Source organism: Bombina bombina, chromosome 1 (assembly GCF_027579735.1).
Source record: "Bombina bombina isolate aBomBom1 chromosome 1, aBomBom1.pri, whole genome shotgun sequence".
NCBI classification, from domain to species: domain Eukaryota; kingdom Metazoa; phylum Chordata; class Amphibia; order Anura; family Bombinatoridae; genus Bombina; species Bombina bombina.
Window position 1 is genome coordinate 914443363 of NC_069499.1, and position 26235 is coordinate 914469597.

The 26235-nt window shown below is 40.2% G+C and overlaps 2 protein-coding genes across 2 annotated transcripts in view; both read left to right on the forward strand.

Annotated features, from left to right (window-relative positions):
- CDH5 (cadherin 5) overlaps positions 1 to 26235 on the forward strand; it is a 214701-nt gene that overhangs the window by 83960 nt on the left and 104506 nt on the right. The window contains exon 2 of the mRNA XM_053699617.1: positions 24754 to 24968. Within this exon, the coding sequence (XP_053555592.1) occupies positions 24777 to 24968 (192 nt within the window). The 5' untranslated portion in view covers positions 24754 to 24776. The remainder of the gene's footprint in view (positions 1 to 24753; positions 24969 to 26235) is intronic.
- LOC128652206 (drebrin-like) lies at positions 18732 to 20750 on the forward strand. The gene is given in 2 exon segments (XM_053708220.1): positions 18732 to 19578; positions 19580 to 20750. Coding segments are annotated over 2 exon segments (1752 nt in total). The 5' UTR covers positions 18732 to 18751; the 3' UTR covers positions 20505 to 20750.

The following is a 26235-nucleotide window of genomic DNA, read 5'->3' on the forward strand; positions in this document are numbered from 1 at the left end:
TAGGTAGGGACCTAAGATTAACCCTATACAAAACGTGATTTTATCCTACCTATTATCAATAGCGCCACCTACAGGGTGAGAACCAAATTCAAATACATAAACAGCTATGAAACATACAGGATAAATGACTAGTTGTAAAGTTATAAATTAGTTACAATGTTTGAAAATGTTACTAGTAAAAAAAACTCAGTATAAAGACATAACAAAGCACAGTTAATAACAAGCAGATGCAAACAGTAGATACTTAGAAACAATGTAGTTTAAAAGAACCATCAATAGAAGGCAGACCATTAATCTCCCTATTCATGCCCCTAGGTTCAAGAGTGTCTAACTGAAAAATCCAGTATGTCTCACGCTGTTTCAGTAATAGATCTCTATTGCCCCCTCGCCTGCGAGTTTTATCCTGTTCAATAATTTGAAAGCGGAATTGATTAATCTGATGACCTGCTGCCAGAAAATGATGGGCTACTAGGACAGTTAATACCTTGCATCTAATATTCCTTTTTTGTTCCGTGATACGATCACGGATCCGTCTAGTGGATTCCCCCACATAGACACGCCCACAGGGACATTTGATCATATACACAACATAGCACGTATTACATGTAAAGTGGTCTTTGTAAAAATATTTGTGGCCAGTATGGGGATGCAGGGAAAATGGACTTTTAATAATCGAACTGCAATTTATACAACACAGACAAGGGAAACAACCTACATTATTTTTGGTAATAAAATTCAGTACCACTGTTTTGTCTGCTCCAATGTCAGCTTTAATCAATGTGTCACATAAACTCTTATTGCGTTTGTAAGCAGGCATAGGTGGCTGTTTAAATTATTCTATGTTGGGATTGCACCTACTCAAAATGTCCCAATATTTATAAATTATCTTAGAGATAATGGAACTTTGCCTAGAGAATTCAGAAACGAAAGTATTCCTTTTCTTATCCTTTTTGGGTTTACTAGACTTCAATAGTAATTCTCTCTACATAGGTTTAACTTCGCTAATCAGACTCTGTGGGTAACCACTCTCAAGGAATTTACTGCCCATTTCCTCCTGTTTATTAAGTACAACAGTGGCACCGCCCTTATCTGCTTTCTTTAAAATTAACTCCTTTCTTGCTTTAAGAATTTTAAGAGCAAAGGGATCCACTGCTGTAAAATTAACATATTTGGACTTCCTCTGTCATCTAGTCTGATACATTTTGGCTTGTAATTTGTCCAAATCAGCTAGTACTAGTTTTTCAAAGGTCTCAATACTAAAGTGTGTGTTAGGGGGCCAAAATAAACTTTTGTTATGCAAACCCAAATCAAAGATGGTTTTGGGTTTAAGACTGACATTTTTAGGAAAAAATCCGATAGGAACAGTTTACTACATTTTGAAAGTGCCCATCACCCAGCATTAACCAAATCACTACCTCACAGTCAAATTTTAAGGGTTAAACAGATTGTCTCTGATGCTGACATTGTTCCAGCTAGATTGGAGGAAATGGGCAGTAAATTCCTTGAGAGAGGTTACCCACAGAGTCAATACTGTGTAGACCAGCAGAATATAAGGCATATTTGACAGCACTTAACCCACTCTCATGCAAAATAGATGTTTACAAATTTGTAACATCTAAACTGTACAATATGAATTTATCTGTATGCATTTGTAAGTTATTCAATTTATTCAAAAAATCATTGGTGTCTTTTAACAAAAATGCTTGATTGCTCCACCAGAGGCCTTTATATTTTATCCAAAAATTTGGTGAAATTTGAAAACACTAAATTAGTGCCAGCGACTATGGGGCATCCAGGAGGGACAACCAAGGACTTATGAATCTTTGAAAGGATGTATAACACAGGTGTCAAGGGATCTTTGACCTGTGAAAATCTAGCAGTCTTATTGTCTATGATGGCATTGTCAAATGCAAATTGTATCGTACTTTGAATTTCTTTCACAATTTTCAAAATGGGATTACTTGCCATAACAGAATAAACATCACTCATATTGAGTTGTTGATATATATTTTTTTTTTTTAAGTCTAATTTGTTAAGTACAACAGTGGCACCACCCTTATTCGATTGCTTTAAAATTAAATAGATACTAAAGCCAATGTTTTTCTATCATGATTCAGATAGAGGATGCAATTTTAAGCAACTTTCTAACTTACTCCTATAATCAATTTTTCTTCGTTCTCATGCTGTCTTTATAGGAATGTATTCCCATTTTTAGTTCAGCATTTGAGTAGCGCTTGCTGATTGGGGGCTAAATGTAGCAAACCAATTAGCAAGCGCTACCCAGGTGCTGTACCAAAAATGGGCCGGCTCCTAACCTTACATTCCAGCTTTTTCAAATAAAGATAGCAAGAGAATGAAGGAAAATTGATAATAGGCGTAAATTAGAAAGTTGCTTAAAATTGCATGCTCTATCTGAATCATGAAAGAGCAAATTTGGGTTTAGTATCCCTTTAACTCCTTCCTTGCTTTAAGAGTTTTAAGAGCAGAGCAGTCCACTGCTGTAAAATTAACATATTTGGACTTCCTCTGTAATCTAGTCTGATAAATTTTGGCTTGTAATTTGTCCAAAACCGCTAGTACTAGTTTTCCAAAGGTCTCAATACTAAAGTGTGTGTTAGGGGGACAAAATACACTTTTGTTATGCAAACCCAAATCAAAGATGGTTTTGAGTTTAAGACTGACATTTTTAGGAAAGAAGCCGATAGGAAGTTTACTACATTTTGAAAGTGCCCATCACCCAGCATTAAACAAATCACTACCTCACAGTCAAATGTTAAGGGTTAAACGGATTGTCTCTGATGCTGACATTGTTCCAGCTAGATTGGAGGAAATGGGCAGTAAATTCCTTGAGAGTGGTTACCCACAGAGTCCACTATTGAAGTCTAGTAAACCCAAAGGGGATAAGAAAAGGAATACTTTCGTTTCTAAATTCTCTAGGCTAAGTTCCATTATCTCTAAGATAATTCGTAAACATTGGGACATTTTGAGTATGTGCATTCCCAACATAGAATAATTTAAACAGCCACCTATGCCGGTGTTCTAAAATAAGTTATCTACCATAGGAATGCACGACATACGTCACTTCCGGTGACGTGAATCAGCTGCTGGAGGTTTGTGGCGCTCACTGCGCATGTACTAGAGGCCCAACATCCTCCAAACAGCTGTTTAAGGCACAATAGGTGACTGAGCTGCATCTTCATAACCACAGGGGAGTGTATAGGGACTGCGAGGGCCCCTCACGCACATGACCCATAACCAGATGTGATTACTGCTAGTATACAGAGATAACAGATATTGCATTAGCTCATTCTGTGTTTATTAGTATCGGACTTGCACAGTTTTATTAGTCAGATCTCTAGACTACTCTAAATTCAGCGATCTGTTTACAGAGTTTAACGTGCAGCAAGCCTAATATAACAGTATGAGGGCCACAACATACTTAGCTAATAATCACAGGGCCCGTGTGGCGCCTCTCACCCTGCTTTAAACAGTTGTAAGTCTGGATAAACTGGGAACATGGAGATTAAACGGTTTATAAAATGTACAAAAATCATGTCTAGCAGGTTTAGTTTATGAGCTATGCTGCGTATGTTGTGGGCGCCCTCATACTGTTATAATAAGCTTGCTGCACGTTAAATGCTGTAAACAGATCGCTGAATTTAGAGTAGTCTAGAGATCTGACTTATAAAACTGTGCAAGTCCGATACTAATAAACACAGACGGCTAGATTTAGAGTTTTGTCGGTAACGACCCGCGTATCTAACGCTGGCTTTTTTCTGGCCGCACCTTTAAAATAACTCTGGTATTGAGAGTCCACAGAATGGCTGTGTTAGGCTCCAAAAAAGGAGCGTAGAGCATATTTAACGCAACTTCAACTCTCGATACCAGAGTTGCTTACGGACGCGGCCAGCCTCAAAAACGTGCTTGTGCACGATTCCCCCATAGGAAACAATGGGGCTGTTTGAGCTGAAAAAAACCTAACACCTGCAAAAAAGCCGCGTTCAGCTCCTAACGCAGCCCCATTGTTTGCTATGGGGAAACACTTCCTACGTCTGCACCTAACACTCTAACATGTACCCCGAGTCTAAACACCCCTAACCTTACACTTATTAACCCCTATTCTGCCGCCCCCGCTATCGCTGACCCCTGCATATTATTATTAACCCCTAATCTGCCGCTCCGTAAACCGTCGCTACTTACATTATCCCTATGTACCCCTAATCTGCTGCCCCTAACACCGCCGACCCCTATATTATATTTATTAACCCCTAATCTGCCCCCCACAACGTCGCCTCCACCTGCCTACACTTATTAACCCCTAATCTGCTGACTGGACCGCACCGCTATTATTATAAAGTTATTAACCCCTAATCCGCCTCACTAACCCTATAATAAATAGTATTAACCCCTAATCTGCCCTCCCTAACATCGCCGACACCTAACTTCAATTATTAACCCCTAATCTGCCGACTGGAGCTCACCGCTATTCTAATAAATGTATTAACCCCTAAAGCTAAGTCTAACCCTAACACTAACACCCCCCTAAATTAAATATAATTTTAATCTAATGAAATTAATTAACTCTTATTAAATAAATTATTCCTATTTAAAGCTAAATACTTACCTGTAAAATAAATCCTAATATAGCTACAATATAAATTATAATTATATTATAGCTATTTTTGGATTAATATTTATTTTACAGGTAACTTTGTATTTATTTTAACCAGGTACAATAGCTATTAAATAGTTAAGAACTATTTCATAGCTAAAATAGTTAAAATAATTACAAATTTACCTGTAAAATAAATCCTAACCTAAGTTACAATTAAACCTAACACTACACTATCAATAAATAAATTAAATAAAATACCTATAATTATCTACAATTAAACCTAACACTACTCTATCAATAAATAAATTAAATACAATTCTTACAAATAAATACAATGAAATAAACTAACTAAAGTACAAAAAATATGCCCCAAGAAGTTCAGCTCTTTTGCCTGTAAAAAAAAACATACAATAACCCCCCCCCACCATTACAACCCACCACCCACATACCCCTAATCTAACCCAAACCCCCCTTAAATAAACCTAACACTAAGCCCCTGAAGATCTCCCTACCTTGAGTCGTCTTCACCCAGCCGAGCCAAATTCTTCATCCAAGCGGAGCAAGAAGAGGTCCTCCATCCAGTAGAAGTCTTCATCCAAGCGGGGCAGAAGAGGTCTTCCATCCGATTGAAGTCTTCATCCAAAAGGCATCTTCTATCGTCATCCATCCGGAGCGGAGCGGCAGCATCCTGAAGACCTCCAACGCGGAACATCCATCCTGGCCGACGACTGAACGATGAATGACGGTTCCTTTAAATGACGTCATCCAAGATGGCGTCCCTCGAATTCCGATTGGCTGATAGGATTCTATCAGCCAATCGGAATTAAGGTAGGAATATTCTGATTGGCTGATGGAATCAGCCAATCAGAATCAAGTTCAATCTGATTGGCTGATCCAATCAGCCAATTAGATTGAGCTCGCATTCTATTGGCTGTTCCGATCAGCCAATAGAATGCGAGCTCAATCTGATTGGCTGATTGGATCAGCCAATCGGATTGAACTTGATTCTGATTGGCTGATTCCATCAGCCAATCAGAATATTCCTACCTTAATTCCGATTGGCTGATAGAATCCTATCAGCCAATCGGAATTCGAGGGACGCCATCTTGGATGACGTCATTTAAAGGAACCGTCATTCGGCTAGTAGGCGTCGGGAGAAGAGGATGTTCCGCGTCGGATGGAAGATGATGGCTCCCGAAGAAAGAAGATTGAAGATGCCGTTGATAGAAGACTTCATCCGGATCATGGACCTCTTCAGCTCTCACTTGGATGATGACTTCAGCCGGATCATGGACCTCTTCAGCCCCCGCTTGGGCTTGGATCAGGACATCGGAGGAGCTCTTCTGGATCGATCGGTGAACCTGGTATGGTGAAGATAAGGTAGGAAGATCTTCAGGGGCTTAGTGTTAGGTTTATTTAAGGGGGGTTTGGGTTAGATTAGGGGTATGTGGGTGGTGGGTTGTAATGTTGGGGGGGGGTATTGTATGTTTTTTTTACAGGCAAAAGAGCTGAACTTCTTGGGGCATGCCCCGCAAAGGGCCCTGTTCAGGGCTGTAAGGTAAAAGAGCTTTGAACTTTAGTAATTTAGAATAGGGTAGGGCATTTTTTTATTTTGGGGGGCTTTGTTATTTTATTAGGGGGCTTAGAGTAGGTGTAATTAGTTTAAAATTGTTGTAATATTTTTCTTATGTTTGTAAATATTTTTTTATTTTTTGTAACTTAGTTCTTTTTTATTTTTTGTACTTTAGTTAGTTTATTTCATTGTAGTTATTTGTAGGTATTGTATTTAATTTATTTATTGATAGTGTAGTGGTAGGTTTAATTGTAGAGAATTGTAGGTATTTTATTTAATTAATTTATTGATAGTGTAGTGTTAGGTTTAATTGTAACTTAGGTTAGGATTTATTTTACAGGTAATTTTGTAATTATTTTAACTAGGTAGCTATTAAATAGTTCTTAACTATTTAATAGCTATTGTACCTGGTTAAAATAAATACAAAGTTACCTGTAAAATAAATATAAATCCTAAAATAGCTATAATATAATTATAATTTATATTGTAGCTATATTAGGATTTATTTTACAGGTAAGTATTTAGCTTTAAATAGGAATAATTTATTTAATAAGAGTTAATTAATTTCGTTAGATTTAAATTATATTTAACTTAGGGGGTTGTTAGTGTTAGGGTTAGACTTAGCTTTAGGGGTTAATACATTTATTAGAATAGTGGTGAGCTCCGGTCAGCAGATTAGGGGTTAATGTTTGAAGTTAGGTGTCGGCGATGTTAGGGAGGGCAGATTAGGGGTTAATACTATTTATTATAGGGTTAGTGAGGCGGATTAGGGGTTAATAACTTTATTATAATAGCGGTGTGGTCCGGTCGGCAGATTAGTGGTTAATAAGTGTAGGCAGGTGGAGGCGACGTTGAGGGCGCCAGATTAGGGGTTAATAAATATAATATAGGGGTCGGCGGTGTTAGGGGCAGCAGATTAGGGGTACATAGCTATAATGTAGGTGGCGGCGCTTTGCGGTCGGCAGATTAGGGGTTAATTATTGTAGGTAGCTGGCGGCGACGTTGTGGGGGGCAGGTTAGGGGTTAATAAATATAATACAGGGGTCGGCGGTGTTAGGGGCAGCAGATTAGGGGTACATAAGTATAACGTAGGTGGCGGTCGGCAGATTAGGGGTTAAAAAAATTAATCAAGTGGCGGCGATGTGGGGGGACCTTGGTATAGGGGTACATAGGTAGTTTATGGGTGTTAATGTACTTTAGAGCACAGTAGTTAAGAGCTTTATGAACCGGCGTTAGCCCAGAAAGCTCTTAACTACTGACTTTTTTCTGCGGCTGGAGTTTTGTCGTTAGATTTCTAACGCTCACTTCAGCCACGACTCTAAATACCAGAGTTAGAAAGATCCCATTGTAAAGATAGGATACGCAATTGACGTAAGGGGATCTGCGGTATGGAAAAGTCGCGGCTGAAAAGTGAGCGTTAGACCCTTTTTTGACTGACTCCAAATACCGGCGGTAGCCTAAAACCAGCGTTAGGAGCCTCTAACGCTGGTTTTCACGGCTACCGCCAAACTCCAAATCTAGGCCTATATGAGCTAATGCAATATCTGTTATCTCTGTATACCAGCAGTAATCACTGTGCTGCATTCGAGTACAGATCTGGTTATGGGTCATGTGCGTGAGGGACCCTCGCATTCCCTATACACTCCCCTGTGGTTATGAAGATGCAGCTCAGTCACCTATTGTGCCTTAAACAGCTGTTTTAAGGAGGTTTGCCCTCTAGCGCATGTGTAGTGAGCGCCACAAACCTCAAGCAGCTGATTCACATCACCGGAAGTGGCGTGGTAGACACATTCCTATGCGGTAGACAACTTATTTTAGAACACCTGCTTACAAATGCAATAAGAGTTTATGTGACACATTGTCAGGGTGCCAGGAATCAGACTGAGATGAGAAGTGCATAAATAATCACACCTTTATTAATAGCAAAAAAATAATAAAAAGTCCACAAGTAAAATAACAAGCCAGGAATCAAAACCAGAGCTGGTAGTCAGACGAGTTGAGTCAGGAGCCAAAGCGAATAGTCAGATGAGCCGAGTCAGGAGCCAAAGCGAGTAGTCAGGCGAGCCGGAATCAGGAACAAGGAAAACAGCAGAGTCAGGAACAAGCCAGGGATCAGGAACCAGGAGGGACATCAGACAGCCAGGTAATACACAGGAGCTCTCACAAACAGGTCTGAGACAACACAAGGGCAAAGCATAGTGAACAGAGGCCCTTTAAATAATAAGTGATGACATCACAATTTTGAGACTGCATCCTGTCTCACACGGATGATGTACACCAGTCTGGCCATAAAAGGAAGTGCAGGAAATGAGCAGCATCACACAGTATGCACCAGAGTCAGAAAGAGAGATGAGTAAAATGGCTGCCAGCAGCACATGGCAAACACAACAGGGAAAAAACCCTGACAGTATCCTCCCCTCAATGACCCCTCCCCCGCGGGAGGACAAAAGGCTTATTGGGAAAACGGGCATGGAAGGCACGGAGCAGAGCGGGAGCATGAACATCAGAGGAGGGAACCCATGAACGCTCCTCCGGACCGTAGCCCCTCCAGTGAACCAAATACTGTATGCGGCCCCTGGACACACGAGAGTCAATAATGCTGCTGACCTCATACTCCTCATGGTTGTCAACAAAGATAGGACGGGGACGAGTCAACACAGTGGTAAACCGATAAACCAATGGTTTCAAGAGGGAGACATGAAAAACATTGGAGATGCGCATTGCAGGAGGAATGTCAAGAGCATAAGCCACAGGATTGACCAGTCGGAGTATTCGAAAAGGACCAACATAACGGGGAGCCAGTTTATTGGAAGGCACACAAAGGTTCAAGTTGCGGGAGGACAGCCAAACTCTCTCACCAACCTGGTAGGAAAGCGCAGGCAGACTCCTACGATCAGCCTAGAACTTTTGGCGCTGCATAGAACGATGAAGGCAATCCTGAATCTGCACCCACGTGGAACGGAGTTGCCGGAGATGCTCCTCCAAAGCCAGAATACCCTGAGACATGAATGAATCGGGCAACAAGGATGGTTAAAACCCATAATGCACCATGAACGGGGATAACTTGAAGGAAGCATTAATAGCACTATTACGAGCAAACTCTGCCCAAGGTAACAGTTCAAACCAATTATTGTGGTGATCTGAGACATAGCAACGGAGGAACTGTTCTAGAGCTTGATTAGAACGTTCTGCAGCCCCATTGGATTGAGGGTGATATGCCGAGGAGAAGGAAATCTGGAGACAAACTGGCTACCCCGGTCCGACACTATCTCCTTGGGTAACCCATGTAAACGGAAGACCTCCCGGGCAAAGCAAGCTCCTGAGCGATAGGCAACTTCTTCAAGGGAATGCAACGTGACATTTTAGAAAAATGGTCAACCACCATAAGGATAACAGTATTGCCATTGGAAACAGGAAGCTCGACAATGAAGTCCATGGAAAGATGTGTCCATGGACGCTCACCATTAGCAATAGGTTAAAGAAGACCCACAGGAAGACGTCAAGGAGTCTTATTCTGTGCACAAACTGAGCAGGAGGCAACATACGCAGCAACATTAGAATGAAGACCTGCCCACCAGAATTGTCGAGTGACAGACCAAATAATTTGGTTCTTGCCTGGGTGACCTGCGGCTTTAGGATAGTGGTAAGTGTGCAAAAGTTTAATTTGAAGATTCTCAGGAACAAAACACTTACCACTAGGTTTCTCAGGAGGTGCATTGGTTTTTGCAGCCAGGATCTCCTCCCCCAAGGGAGAAGTCAAATTAGTACGTATGGTAGCCAAAATATGGTCAGCAGGTATAACTGGAGTAGGTACAGACTCCTCCTTGGACAGAGGCGAAAATTGTTGAGAGAGGGCATCAGCCCTAACATTCTTACTACCAGGCAGGTAGGAGACCACATAATTAAACCAAGACAAAAATAGCGGCCATCTGGCCTGTCAGGGACAAACGTTTTGCTTCAGAAAAATAAGTTAAATTCTTGTGGTTAGTAAGAATGAGCACTGGCATGCTAGTACCCTCGAGAAGATGCCTCCATTCCTTGAGTGCCAAAATTATGGCCAGTAATACCCTGTCACCAATTTCATAATTGCACTCTGCTGGAGAAAATTTCTTAGAGAAGAAACTACACGGATACAAGGAACTATCAGGCATAGGACGTTAAGACAAGAGGGTACCTACTCCAGTCTCAGACGCATCGACCTCAAGAATGAAAGGCAGGACAGGGTTAGGATGAGCCAGAACTGGAGAGGCAGCAAAGGCAATCTTAAGACTATCAAAGGCCTTAATGGCAGTAGGTGACCAATGGAGTGGATCATTCTCTTTACGGGTCATGTTTGTGTGATAGGTTTGACCAAGGAAGAAAAGTTTTTAATAAACTTTCTATAGTAATTGGCAAACCCCAAAAAACGTTGAATAGACTGAAGACCAACTGGGCGAGGCCACTGCAGAACTGCAGATAACTTGTCAGGATCCATGGAAAACCCTGCAACGGAGATAACATAACCTAGGAAGGTAACTTGAGTCTGATGGAAATTTTTTCGAGTTTACAAAACAGTTCGTTCTAACGTAGTCTCTGAAGAACCATTGTAACATCAGAACGATGAGCCTCAAGTGTTGGTTAGTGTATGAGGATGTTGTCTAAGTACACCACAACACACTGTTGCAACCTATCTCATAGGACATCATTAATACATTTCTGGAAAACAGCAGGAGCATTACATAGGCCAAAGGGCATCACAAGATACTCATAATGCCCGCTCCTGGTGTTAAATGCTGTTTTCCATTTGTGGCCCTCCTTGATCCTAACGAGATTGTACGCTCCTTTCAAATCAAGCTTAGTAAAGACCGTAGCTCCCTTGAGTCGGTCAAAGAGTTCCGTAATGAGCGGAATAGGGTAAGCATTCTTAATGGTAAGATGATTAGGACTCCTATAATTGATGCATTGTCTTAACTCGCCACCCTTTTTCTTCACAAAGAAGAAGCCAGCCCCTGCAGGAGAGCAGGATTTGCGGATGAGCATCGGCAACATACTCCTCCATAGCACAATTCTCCACAACAGACAGAGGGTAAACCGGGCCCCAAGGAGGAATGGATCCGAGTTGCAGGTCTATGGCACAATTGTAAGTCCGGTGAGGAGGCAACGTACCGGCACGCACCTTGTCAAAAACGTCTAGGAACTCTTGGTACTCCTCTGGCAATTGAGATACCGAAGAAGTTTCCGAAGACAAGTGGAAATACATTGCGGAGACCACAACAACATTTCGGACCTGCGCCAGTCGAGACTGGGATTGTGCTTTTGGAGCCAGGGATAACCCAGAATAACAGGAAAATGAGGAGAGTTTATCACCTGGAACTGGAGGGTTTCAAAATGGAGAGCCCCAACAGCCATGGATAACAGAGCAGTTTTGTGAGTAACGAGTGCGGGCTGAAGGGGCCTGCCATCAATGGCCTCAATAGCAAGCGGAACAGACCGAGGCAAAACAGGAATGGAGTGTTTTGATATAAAAGCACTGTCAATGAAATAGCCCGCAGCACCGGAGTCAACAAGAGCCTGGGTGACTATGGAGGAGTCCACCCAGGAAAGGACAACCGTGACCAAAGCGGTTCCGGGGACGAGGATAAACCACCCAAGGTCTGCCCCCGACAGGACCTTAGGTGTGAGTGTTTCCTGGGCCGTGTAGGACAAGACTTCAAAAGGTGGCCCTGTAAACCACAATAGAGGCAGAGCCCCTCCCTCCTCCTAAACGACCTCTCCGCCATGGAGAGACACGTGAATCCCATCTGCATCGGCTCAGCAGTACCTGGTGACTCGGTACCAGGAGGCATGGGTGGGAATGAACACGTAGGAAACAATGGAACAGGGGGCTTCCACAAGCGCTACTTGAAAGAGGGCCTCTCACTTAGTCTGATGTCAATTAGGATCAAAAAAGACACCAATGCCTCAAGATCTTCTGGTAAATCTCTGGCAGCAACTTCGGCTTTAATCTCATCAGAGAGCCCATGAAAGAAGGCGGCAACAAGGACTTCATTGTTCCAACCTACCTCTGCGGCAAGTGTATGGAACTCAATGGCATACTGAGCAACAGATCTTGTACCTTGCTGAATGGACATGAGTTGTTTAGCAGCAGAGGAGGAGCGAGCCGGAACATCAAATACCCTTTGAAAGGAGGGCATAAATTCAGGGTAATTTGAAATCACAGGTTTATTAGTCTCCCACAAGGGATTAGCCCAGGCAAGAGCTGTGTCAGAAAGTAACAAGATGAGAAATCCCACCTTAGCTCTGTCAGAGGGAAACGCCTGAGGTAACATCTCAAAGTAAATGCCCACCTGGTTCAAAAACCTTCTGCACTGATTAGGATCGCCTCCAAATCGCTGAGGTAGAGGTGCAGAACCGGACATCTGGTAAGACTAGGTGAAGCAGCGGAAACAGGAGCAGCCATAACTTGCAGGACACTTTGGTCCAAATGTGCAGTGCGAGTCAGCAGGGTTTGCAGGGCTAGTGCAAATTGATCCAAGCGGTGATCCTGTTCATCCATCCTGGAAATTATGGCAGGTAAAGGTGGATTATTAGCACCATCAGGATTCATGGCCCTTGCGTAATGTCAGGGTGCTAGGAATCAGACTGAGACGAGAAGTGCAAAAATAATCACACCTTTATTAATAGCAAAAAATAATAAAAAGTCCACAAGTAAAATAACAAGCCAGGAATCAAAACCAGAGCTGGTAGTCAGACGAGCCGAGTCAGGAGCCAAAGCGAATAGTCAGACGAGCCGAGTCAGGAGCCAAAGCGAGTAGTCAGACGAGCCGGAATCAGGAACAAGGAAAACAGTAGAGTCAGGAACAAGCCAGGGATCAGGAACCAGGAGGGACGTCAGACAGCCAGGTAATACACAGGAGCTCTCACAAACAGGTCTGAGACAACGCAAAGGCAAAGCATAGTGAACAGAGGCCCTTTAAATAATAAGTGATGACATCACAATTCTGAGACTGCATCCTGTCTCACATGGATGATGTACACCAGTCTGACCATAAAAGGAAGTGCAGGAAATGAGCAGCATCACACAGTATGCACCAGAGTCAGCTAGAGAGGTGAGTAAAATGGCTGCCAGCAGCACATGGTAAACAAAACAGGGAAAAAACCCTGACACACATTGAATAAAGCTGACATTGGAGCAGACAAAACAGTGGTACATAATTTTATTAACAAAAAGAATGTAGGTTTCCCTTGTCTGGGTTGTATAAATTGCAGTTCTATTTTTAAAAGTCCATTTTTCCTGCATCCCCATACTGGCCGCAAATATTTTTACAAAGATCACTTTACATGTAATATCTGCTATGTTGTGTATATGATCAAATGTCCCTGTGGGCGTGTCTATGTGGGGGAGTCCACTTGACAGATCCGTGATTGTATCACGGAACACAAAAGCAATATTAGATGCAAGGTATTAAATGCCCCAGTAGCTCATTATTTTCTGGCAGCAGGTCATCAGATCAATCAACTCCGCTTTCAGATTATTGAACAGGTTAAAACTCCCAGGCGAGGGGACAATAGAGATCTAATACTGAAACAGCGCGAGACATACTGGATTTTTCAGTTAGACACTTTTTAACCTAGGGGCATGAATAGGGAGATTAATTGGTCTGCCTTCTATTGATGGTTCTTTTAAACTACATTATTTCTAAGTATCTACTGTTTGCATCTGCTTGTTATTAACTGTGCTTTGTTATGTCTTTTTACTGAGTTTGTTATTTATGCATTTTATGAGTCTTACTAGTAACATTGTTTTTCAAACATTGTAACAAATGTATAACGAGTCATTGATCCTGTATGTTTTATAGCTGTTTATGTATTTGCATTTGGTTCTCACCCTGTAGGTGGCGATATTGATAATAGGTAGGATAAATCACGTTTTGTATAGGATTAATCTTAGGTCCACACCAATATATGTAATGAGAACTAATGACATATGTATTACATGATTAAGGGGTATTATCCCTGAAATGTTGAGTTTTTATGATCCTGTCCTGGATATCTAAATAAAGTTGTTGTTTGCATCATTGGAGAGCACTCTTTGTTTTATATTATTAGAATCTTATATGATGACATCTTATATTCCAAAAAATGTTAAAAATTATGTTTGAGAAGGGTTCATTTTCCTATAAAACAATTTTTTCCTCTTTATAGCTCTCACATACAATGCTCTCAATATGGCCCCTGTTTTAAAGGGACAGTCAAGTCCAAAATAAACTTTAATGATTCAGATAGGGCATGTAATTTTAAACAATTTTCCAATTTACTTTTATAACTAATTTTGCTTTGTTCTTTTGGTATTCTTAGTAGAAAGCTAAACCTAGTAGGCTCGCATGCTAATTTCTTAAACCTTGAAGGACGACTCTAATCTAAACGCATTTTAACAGTTTTTCACCACTAGAGGGCGTAAGTTCAGGTGTGTCATATAGATAACATTGAGCTCACGCACGTGAAGTTACCTAGGAGTCAGCACTGATTGGCTAAAATGCAAGTCTGTCAAAAAAACTGAACTAAGGGGGCAGTTTGCAGAGGCATAGATACAAGGTAATAACAGAGGTAAAAAGTGTATTATTATAACTGTGTTGGTTATGCAAAACTGGGGAATGGGTAATAAAGGGATTATCTATCTTTTTAAGCAACAAAATTTTGTTGTTGACTGTACCTTTAATTTTGGCTTTTACATTTTCACCAGTCAGTATCGTTCCAAATATGTCAGTATCTTCTATATAACCAATTTGTAGCACATTTATTCAGTTCAGTGATTCTCATATCTTTGATACCATATAAATATATTACTGTCATTGGTTTATATTCGGCATCTAGTCATCAAAATGTAAAGCTGCTGTTTAGTTTATTTATGTATTTATTCATTTTAGTATATTACAGTCTCTTATTAGAACAGCAACAGTATCATCTATAAAAGATCAAAACCAATTTAGATTTTTCAATCTATCCCGGTCACAATGCTGCTAACTCGTGAATCACAAAATGAATGGATGGAACAAGGAAGCGGAGAAAACATTTGTTTTTATGGCACAAAGTCAGATACAGAATTGCAACAGTCTAGAAGTTAGTGTCCTATGCTTATCAACTATATCACACATAGGGGGAAAAAAAGGTAGCAGATAAGAACCACTTGGCACATGTAGTCTAGTCATTTTCTCTGAAACATAAGAAATTATTAGAGGCTCACTGTATTTAAAGGGACATGAAACCCCAAAAAATTATTTCATGATTAAAATAGAGAATACAATTGTAAACACCTTTCCAATTTACTTATATTATTTAATTTGCTTCCTTCCCTTGTTATCCTTTGCTGAAAGGTTTATCTAGGTAAGCTCATGAGCAGCAGATAACCTAGGTTCTAGCTATTGATTGGTGGCTGCATAATTGCATATATATCTCGATTGTGATTGGCTCACCCATGAGTTCAGTTAGAAACCATTAGTGCATTGCTGCTCTTTCAACAAATGATGCCAAGAGAATGAAACAAATTAGATAATAGAAGTAAATTAGAAAATTGTTTAAAATTGTATTCTCTATCTGAATCATGAAAGCAAAAAAATTGTTTTCATGCCCCTTTAAGTGTAGGATGGTTTCTACATGCTTTAGTGTGTTTAGTTTAGATCTGCCTTGACTTTGTTTGTTTTTCGAAAAGGGGAAAAATAAATGTTAAATTTTTTTGGCACTAATATTCTTTGTTTAAATGTAAACCAGACATCTAAACCCACAGCCAATCCAGATCATTTACAGAGTGCCCATATTTTAGAGTAGTGTAAAGCTCCACAGGCAATGATGGTTTTGGAGCTTTAAACGGTTGGGAGGAGGATTATTTACAAGAGAAATGCATTAAAGTTACAGTATGCTTAGAAACGTATGAACTGTATTCAGTTTTATGTCTATTTAACCCAAGTGTGCTTAAAAAGGTATTGCCATGTGGGGTGGGGTGGAAAAATGTACAGGAGGAGTAAAACAAGTTATACATTTGTGGCTTATAAATTCATAAATGTAGTATGAGACTTAAATGGTCATTATAGAGGGAAAATTACATGCTCCAATTTGCTAGCTCATGTTATTTAAAAACTAGCAACCCTGCAGTGCTATGTGTTTAACTCCACAAATTGGGTTAAACACATAGTTAAAGTACAGCCCAGGAGCCACAAAGAACTGCTGGTCTTGACAGAAAAATGGCAGTCACCCAAACAGCAGCGCTAGTCACACCACTGGGTTGTGCGTCTAGCGTTGCTGATTGGGTCAGTGGCTGTGGCTGTTTGGAACCAGCAGTGCTCTGCAGATCCTGAGCGATACTTTCCCTGTGAGTGTAACCTTATAAAGTGTCATTGCTAGGTCACTAGTGTCTGACAAATTAGAGCATGTCATTTTTCCACTACAAAAGAGCTTTGATTTTCTGTTAGCAAGCTCTCAGAGACAGAGCCCAGAGAAGGAATGCATAAGCACTGCACAGCTAATTTGACTCTCTAGACTCTCTAGACTTAAAGGTGCAGTCTACTGTAAAAAGGGTTTCCAATAGATGTTTTTCAAATTACTTGTTATTCCAGCTGCACAGTATAAAATGCATGGGAAATAGATCATTTAGGTTTGTTTTTTATAAATGAAAGTAATTTTGCTATTTGAAACAACAGCTCAATTAATTCAGGGAGAGCAGTCTTCCATATCTTATCACATTATAAACACAAAGATAACTTTTGTTATCTCTGTATATACAAAGTCAAATACTCCAAGTGAACAATTGTAAATGAACAGTTTAGTACCCATCTCTCCCACCCCCAATGGGAGGATGATTACAACTGCTGTGTCTTGTTTAAATAGCTTTTATGTATCAATTACTGCAATATTGAAATTTTCAGGTTTTAAACAAGCAAAACAGCTATTGCAAATTACAAAGCAAAGGTAAATGAGTTATTTGTAAAAAAAAATAATAATAATACACCCAGCAGATCAAAGATTAAAGAGGAGAAAATGTTACAATCTATTAATGTGTGAATTGCCAGGGAGTTTCATAGAGAGTTATTAAAGGGACAGTCAAGTCCAAAAAAACTTTCATGTTTTAAATAGGGCATGCAATTTTAAACAACTTCCCAATTTACTTTTATCACCAATTTTGCTTTGTTCTCTTGGTATTCTTAGTTGAAAGATAAAACTAGGAGGTTCATATGCTAATTTCTTAGACCTTGAAGACTGCCTCTTATCTGAATACATTTTGACCACTAGAGGGCATTAGTTCACATGTTTCATATAGATAACATTGAGCTCATGCACGTAAAGTGACCTAGGACTGAGCACTGATTGGCTAAACTGCATGTCTGTCAAAAGAACTGAAATAAGGGGGCAGTCAGCAGAAGCTTAGATACAAGGTAATCACAGAGGTAAAAAGTATATTAATATAACTGTGTTGGTTATGCAAAACTGGGGAATGGGTAATAATGGGATTATCTTTCTTTTTAAACAACAAAAATTCTGGTGTTGACTGTCCCTTTAAGAATCCATTTATTTGTAATTTCTTCTTGGATGTATTTGAAGCAGCAACTTATTCTTATTTTGGTTTCAGTTATAACAAAGGTTTTCTCTTTGTCATTTGTCTCCTATTTTCATCTTTTCTAAATATTTACTACATTTAATTAAAAAATAGACAATGCTTAAATGGATAGTAAACCACAAAATGTTATTTTATGATTCAGATAGAACATACAATTTCAAACAAATTTGCAATTTACTTCTATTATCAATTATGCTTCATTCTCTTGTTATCCATTGCTGAAGGGACAGCATTGTACTACTAACAGGAAGCTGTAAATATCTATTTAGCCAATCACAAGAGACAAATGTGTGCAGGCAACAATTAGCAGCAGCTCCCACTAGTGTATGATATGTGTGTATTCATTTTTTAACACGGGATACCAAGAGAACGAAGCACATTTGAAAATAGAAGTGAATTTAAAAGTGTCTTAAAATTAAAATTTCCTATCTCTTTAAGACCCTATTATTGTCAACTATTACAATATTGTTGTTAAGATTTGCCCCTATTTAGTTTTCTTAATAATATTTAATAATATTAATTATTATAAAAGCCTTTTGAAAATAATTTTGTCTCACATTTTTGAAGCCTTAAAGGGACATTCCAGCCATAATTTTAATACACATGGAATCATTTCAATTTTGAACAGAAGCAATTTTGTAATATACATGTATTAGCAAAAATGCTTCTTATAAAAGCTATAGCTGTTTCAAAAGAGTATTTAAGTATGCACCGTGCACCAGCATTTTAAACACAGCACTTGTTTAGAGAGCCTGAGGTGCTTGTACTATCTGATAATGACTCAGTTTGTTAGTTGCTGATATCATACAAGCCCCACTGGCTCACTGAGCAGCTGCAGTGTATACAATGCTGGTGCACTGAGAATATCTCGCTATACCTCACCTGCACTTGCAGAGAAAAATGTTAACACTAAAACAGTGATGCTCTCTCAGTCCGCTGCCTCATCTCTCCATCCCCCGGCAAACAGTCAGCCGGCATGGCCTCCGTTAGCTTCAACACTCACCGCCTGGAGCTGCTGGCTGCCTACCAGGATGTTATTCAAGAAGACAACCCCAAAGACTGGGCATTGTATACATATGAGGATGGCACAGATAATTTGTCATTGGCGGCGTCAGGAGGAGGTGGGTTACCTGACCTTGCCAGTCATTTTGAGAACCAGAAGGTGATGTATGGTTTCTGCAGTGTGAAGGAGCCTCACGCAATGCTAGCCCGATATGTACTTATCAATTGGGTTGGGGAAGATGTCCCAGATGCCAGAAAATGTGCTTGTGCCAGTCACGTTGCTCAGGTTGCTGACTTTTTCCAGGGTGTGGATGTCATAGTGAATGCCAGCAGTGTGGAAGACATTGATCCTATGGCCATCGGTCAACGCCTCTCCAATGGCTCTGGACGACTGTCTAGCCCTGTTATGCAGAGACTGCAGCTTAAAGAGGATGGTGAAACTGGCACCAATTACCAGAAGACAAATGCAGCCATAGAAATGAAATGCCTCAACAGAGAACAGTTCTGGGAGCAAGCCAAGAGGGAAGAGGAGGAAAGGAAGCAGGAAGAGCGACAGAAAGCTTTGGAAGAGAGATTTCGCTTTGAGCAGGAGCGCATGGAGCAAGAGCGCAAAGAGCAGGAGGAACGCGAGAAACGCTATCAGGAAAGAGAGCAGCAGATAGAAGACCACAGGAAGAAGCTTCTAGATGAAGAGGCTGAAGAGGAAAAAAAAAGGTTACAGAGCAACTCAATATTTATGGAACAGAAAGATGACGACAAGGTGGCAGACCAAAAAAGAACAGAAAGTGAAGTGGAGGAGGCTGAACCCACGAGAATTCTTCAGACAAGTAGAAAGAGCCACTACAGATTCCGTCTCTACACTCCTGACACCTCGGACAGGTGAAGAGAACGATATAGCCGTAAGAAGTTCCTCTGAAGCTGGCCCTCCTCGATCTTCAGAAACAGAACACCGTAGTAGCCTGGGTGAAGAATGGAACAAGGCCATGAGTTTAGAGCCAGTCATACAGGATGGTTCTTGGACACCCCAGGGACTTACAGAAGATGTTTTTATGGAAAACAAAGTGGATGATGTGGGGTTCCCTGCAGCCCCTCAGCTAACTGGAAATGAGGAGGAAGCAGTTATGGAATTAGGAGAGGTGGACTTGTTGACAGACATAAATCCTCCTCCAACACAAGAAGCTCCAAGCTTACTTGACCTGTGGCAAAATGATGAGCCGCGGGACTCCAGCTGGGCAGGTGGGAATTTGATATCTTCTCAAGGAGAGAGCCATGCAGAGCAAAACGTATTTGTGGAAACAGAGGCCTGTCCTCCTCCTGTCCCCGAGGATAACCTTCTGAACTTAGAGGAGTTACCACAACCACCTGCTACATTCTGTGACATGGAAGGAGAGGAGGACCCTCAGAGCATTATCCACATTGAAGGGCCACATCAGATGACTCTTAGCTACCAGCATGCATTGCAGGAAGCCTCTTGCCATCAGCCAGAGCTTACAGACTCCCTCATGACCAATGGGGATACATCTCAGAGGGAAGGTACACAGGAAAGTGAAGGATATTTCAGCCAATCACAAGATGAAGATTTTGCGCAATCAGATGAAATGTCTGCCAAAGCTCCTCCCCCTGTTTTCTACAACAAACCACCAGAAATTGACATTACCTGCTGGGACTCAGACCCCGTAATGGAAGAAGAGGAGGAAGAGGAAGGAGGGTTCGGAGAAAGCTCTTAATTCTGTGTAGTAATCAACTTGCAAAACACATGTACTAAATACGTGACAAAGAAAAAAAAAATCATGTGACACAATCGTGCAACAGCAAAGTATTGTAGTAATGGCTGAGAGGCTTCTGCCCTTGCCAGTGTGCGCTAGTAAGGTTCTGCCTGCTTCCGCCCAAGTCGTACCATTATCTGATATTATGTGGGATGGGAGTCAGGATGTATCTTACTTTCCTGCCTTCCACTTGTTCTTTTCTATATATTCTCATGGGACAGTTTTAGTTGTGCTGGCCCCTCTCTGCTGTTTGACAGAATTTCTATAATTGCTGTTACCCACTCTAGGTTGAGCAAAACTCATGCTTCAGAGATAGAAGCAAGGACCTAGTGCCTGGTTGGAATCAGTGTTATTTAGCTGTTTTTTTTTTTTGTTTTTCTTGTTTTTTTTTTTTTGTTTTTTTTTTTATAATGAGCCTATACCGACTGCCTTTTGCTTTCGGATTAATAAAATGCAGAGAGGTTTTCTTGTTGTAGTTTTATCTTTGTAACAGGTTCCTGAAGCTTTTTGGGGAAACAATATAAAAACATATGGCAATAATTACCCCAACCACCCATGCTTAACCCTCCAGATAAAGGGGCATAATTTTCACTGTAGCATCCCTCCTATAATTATTCATTTGAATTGATTATTCTATTTGTTCCTTGTATGTGGAGGGAAAAATGCCTTGTTCTTGGATCACATGCTCCCATATATAGGGTTTGTGAGGAAGGGATGTTGTGTACATACATATTTCTTCTCTTTCCCTGTCCCCTTTTTTCTTACATTCTTCTTAAGCTTTCTTTTTTTTTATTTTCATGTTTTAGTACTGTTATGAAAGCACAACACCTGTACATACTGTGCTTGTGTGTTAATAAAGGAGTCTGGAGCCAAAAAAAAAACAACAACAAAAACACTAAAACAGTGATAATGTTTACTAGAAGCATTTTTGCCAATACATGTATATTGTAAATATGTTCCTATTCAAATATGTAATTCATCTATGTGCATATATATTTTGACCGGAATTTCTCTTTAAATTCTTGTACCTTGAACCATAGAATAAGAAGCTGGATGATTCAGATGTTACTTTTATCTTTGTTTTCAGCCCAATTTTATCCTTTACTATTCTGCTACCTTCTTTTCTCTTCCTAATTTTACACACTACCTATGCACAAGACAATAATAAAAAAGAGGGGGGGGGGAGGAAGTGTGGACATATGTGATATATATCTAAGACTTTTATTTGCTTTATCAAGAGTTTTCCTCTTAATTTGATTTTAGTACAAAATTGGTGATAGATAAAACCAAGGTAAAAGTCTGATATTATGCTACACCAGATGATGTCTCAAGAAATGTTACCATTAAAGACATCACAAGGTAGCACATCAACGAACATCACTGTACAAATTAGTGTACACATTTATCAGGTCTGGTGCCAGTTGTAGTGTTAAACGCGGCTGGAGTTAACCTTTAGCCATCAGAGAGGAATTAATTAAAACTATAGCACACAACATTTACTATATGCAACTCAGCATACTGTTGTACATGCGTAGTTCATTGTGTTTTAGTATGCAGTGTGCACACGTAGTGAGCAGGATATGCGCATATATTGTGTGCATGTATTATATGTGGCAGTGAGAAGGATGCAGCCATCTAGTGTGTCAAAATGTGTGCGTGTATCAGTGAGCAGTGTGTGTGTGTGTGCAGTGTGTGTCAGTATATAGGGTGTCTGCACATGTAGGGCTCCATTTATTAAGCAGCGGATGCTACATCGAGCCCTATCGTTTCAGGCTCGCCTGAAACAGAAGTTAAAGGGACACTGAACCCAATTTTTTTTTTTTTTTTTTTTTTTTTTTTTTTTTTTGTGATTCAGATAGAGCATGCAATTTTAAGCAACTTCCTAATTTACTCCTATTATCAAATTTTCTTCATTCTCTTGGTATTTTTATTTGAAAAAGAAGGCATCTAAGCTAAGGAGCCAGACAATTTTGGGTTCAGCACTCTGGACAGCACTTGTTTATTGGTGGGTGAATTTATCCACCAATCAGCAAGAACAACCCAGGTTGTTGACCAAAAATGGGCTGTCATCTAAACTTACATTCTTGCTTTTCAAATCAAGATACCAAGAGAATTAAAAATGATTTTCAGCAAGAGCAAAACAAAATCCATTAGCGAACCACTTAAATTCAGGCCCACAGTTGGCTAACTTTATATGACTGGCCTGCCAACTTCAAACACTGCAGCAGGCACATGTGTTTTCAAAAAAGTGCCAGTGTCTATATTTCAAAGATTGTTGTGGCTGTAATATCTTCCTGAAATTGAAACATTACAGAAATACTTTACTCAAAGTTTACTATTATCTGTTGTTTGCAGTTAGTGTGAATGGCCCCACAAGACAACAGGCACAGGTGTGCCCACACAAGTGGCATTCTTTGTATACCAAAAGTTGTTGTTGCTGTAATATCTTCATGTCACTGTAACATTAACAAAATACATTACAAACAGTTCACTATCATTTTGGGGTCAGTGAATGTGAATGGTCAAGTGCCCATGCCATACCAGGAACAGGTGTACCCCAAAAAAGTGCCAATAATTCTACTCCAAAACTTGCTGCGCCTAAAATATCTTCCTGCCTCTGTCTCATAACAGGTCAGAAATACATTACACATAACTCACTAGTGTCTGTTCTTTTTAGGGGATGTGAATTGTCAAGTACCTGCACCATGGCAGGTACAGTGTGCTCAAAAATGCAATATTCCAAAAGTTATTGTGATTGTAATATATTTGCAAGTAAAATACTAAAGTGTATATTTGGTTTGGTTGGATTGGATTACATGCAAATCTGAGATAGTACAAGGAAAAGGGTTAGAGAAACAGCAGGGGGAGCAGCTACTTCAAACTAATCTACCCCTCCCTTATTTCCTTAAGCTTCAAGCTCCAACAGCCTAAGTATGCAAATTTGCTGCCCATCTCCAAGGAAGAGGTCATTTATGGGGCATCCAAAAAAGAACTAGGTTCTGCTTTAAAATCATAGCATGAGTCAAAGAAACAGTAGTCAGTGTTCCATAAACTTTTTTCCAGCAAAAATAAATTCATTAGTGCCCCTTCAACCAGCACTCCAGCCCCAATTACCAGTGCATCCAGTGCCACCTCTGCCACTCCTACACTAAATGTCAGTGCATCCAGTGCCACCTTTGCCACTCCTACCCTAACTGCCAGTGCATCCAGTGCCACCTCTGCCAAAGTCAGTGCATTCAGTGCCACCTCTGCCACTCCTACCGTAACTGCCAGTGCATCTAGTGCCCCCTCTGCCACTCTTTCGCCAACTATCAGTGCATCTAGCGCCACCTCTGCCACTCCTACCCTAACTGCCAGTGCATCTAGTGCCACCTCTGCCACTCTTTCCCCAACTATCAGTGCATCTAGCACCACCTCTGCCACTCCTACCCTAACTGCCAGTGCCACCTCTGCCACAGTCAGTGCATCTAGTGCCACCTCTGCCACTCCTACCCTAACTGCCAGTGCATCCAGTGCCACCTCTGCCACAGTCAGTGCATCTAGTGCCACCTCTGCCACTCTTTCCCCAACTATCAGTGCATCTAGCGCCGCCTCTGTCACTGCTACCCTAACTGCCAGTGAACCCAGCACCACAAGGCACAGCCATCTCTTATTCACTGGCGTTCATTATCCCAAAAGTCATCTGATTAGGGATGAAGCAGCAGTGGTATAAGAGAAGAAGAAGGGGCAAGATATGTGTCCCCATTGTAGGAAATGTCTAATACACACTTCTGCTGATATGATTAAAGATTTGCTTTTCAGCATAGAGGATGAGGAAGTGGGCCCTGATGAGATGGATGAGGAGTCAGCAACTATATGCACACTTTTGCTGCTTATGGTCTAAGCCAGTGCTCTCCCCTAGAAATGTTCCCATCAGAACTCATGATAAACTCATGCACCTCATATGTATATAAAATGTTGGTGACATAGGACTGGACACATGATAGGATGGTTGTGTTGTAAGTTTCTTTTTAAAATAAATAACAGATAACCTCATTTTCAAGAGATATTGCAAATACAGCTGGTCTGGTACTTGTGATGTTGACATTGTATTATGTTTCCCTATTCTTGGTGCATATTTATTATATGTATCATTTATATGTGTTATAGTTGGTTGTAGGTTTTAAATAGCTATTTGCAATATTTATTGTAAGTGTGTCTCCTTTTTCAGATATAACTGGGTCTCCAGTCGCAATGAAATTATGGTGGTTTCTGCTGCTGGTTGCAGTTTACCTCTCTTCAGTAACGGTCTTCTGTCATGAAGGGAATTCAGCATTTATAACAGATGATGGCCAGCATGGCAAACGTGTAAAAAGGGAATGGCTCTGGAATCAAATATTTGTCCCAGAGGAACAGATGCTCAATTTGCCCTATCATATTGGCAAGGTGAGTGAAGTGCTCTTCAAAATAAATCATCTAGGTATCATTTGTATAAACCTATTTCAGTTTATGCTAACTTGAAGAATTTTGGAGCCTTCTGTTTTATTAAAATTCTGCTGACAGACCACTCAGTGGGCCCATACCACTATTGTACTCCATCTATATAAACTAGATGATAGCTGATCCCTGGAAAAGAAGGGAATCCTGATCCTTTCTATTTCCTCATGATCTAGTCCTATTCTGTTATTAAAGCACTTTAAAGATAGGACAATATTACTTTTGGTATTTTTAAAGTGACTGTAAACTGTGTGGATGTAAGAATGTACATAGGTCCATGACATTACCTTTGTTTAAATATGTGCCCTTCAAAAGGTGTTTTTATAAATTTTACTCATACCAAAACTCATTGAGCTGGCCGCCCTTGTGTCATTTTTTTATTCTATTATGATAATAAGCGCATACATTGTACATTGTAGAAATGCTGATATTGTGAAGGAAGAAGATGGAGGCTGGTTGCCCACATTTATGTACATTTTAAAGTTAAAAAATAGACTTTTCAAGGGCTCATACTTTAACAAAGTTTATGTCATCTATCTACAGATACTGATCAATCTTTAAATATGGGCTTTACAGTCCAAGAAACAGCTTTTTGCAGCAATGACAGTATCACGGTCTGGAAAGGTCTCCAGTCTACTACAAACTATAAACCAAAATCTTCAGCTATAACGGATGCTTTATTTCCTAACCAATTAAACAACTTCTACTCTATATTTGACAAGCAGAGGCCTTCAGTAATTATGTCTGATTTGAAATCTGAAGAGAGTCAATATTTTTCTGTCACCGAACAACAAGAAAACTCTATTTTTAAAAGACAGAAGCCTTAGAAAGCACCAGGCCCTGACATTATTTCTCCTGCTACATTGAAACACTGTACTGACAAACTTGCACCTATTTTTACTGACCTTTTTAACCAGTCCTTAAAGGGACACTGAACCCAATTTTTTTCTTTTGTGATTCAAATAGAGCATGCAATTTTAAGCAACTTTCTAATTGACTCCTATTATCAAATTGTTTTCATTCTCTTGGAATCTTTATTTGAAATGCAAGAATGTAAGTTTAGATGCCGGCCCATTTTTGGTGAACAAACTGGATTGTTCTTGCTGATTGGTGGATAAATTCACCCACCAATAAACAAGTGATTTCCATGGTTCTGAACCAAAAAATAGCTTTGATGTCTTCTTTTTCAAATAAAGAAGGCAAGAGAACGAAGAAA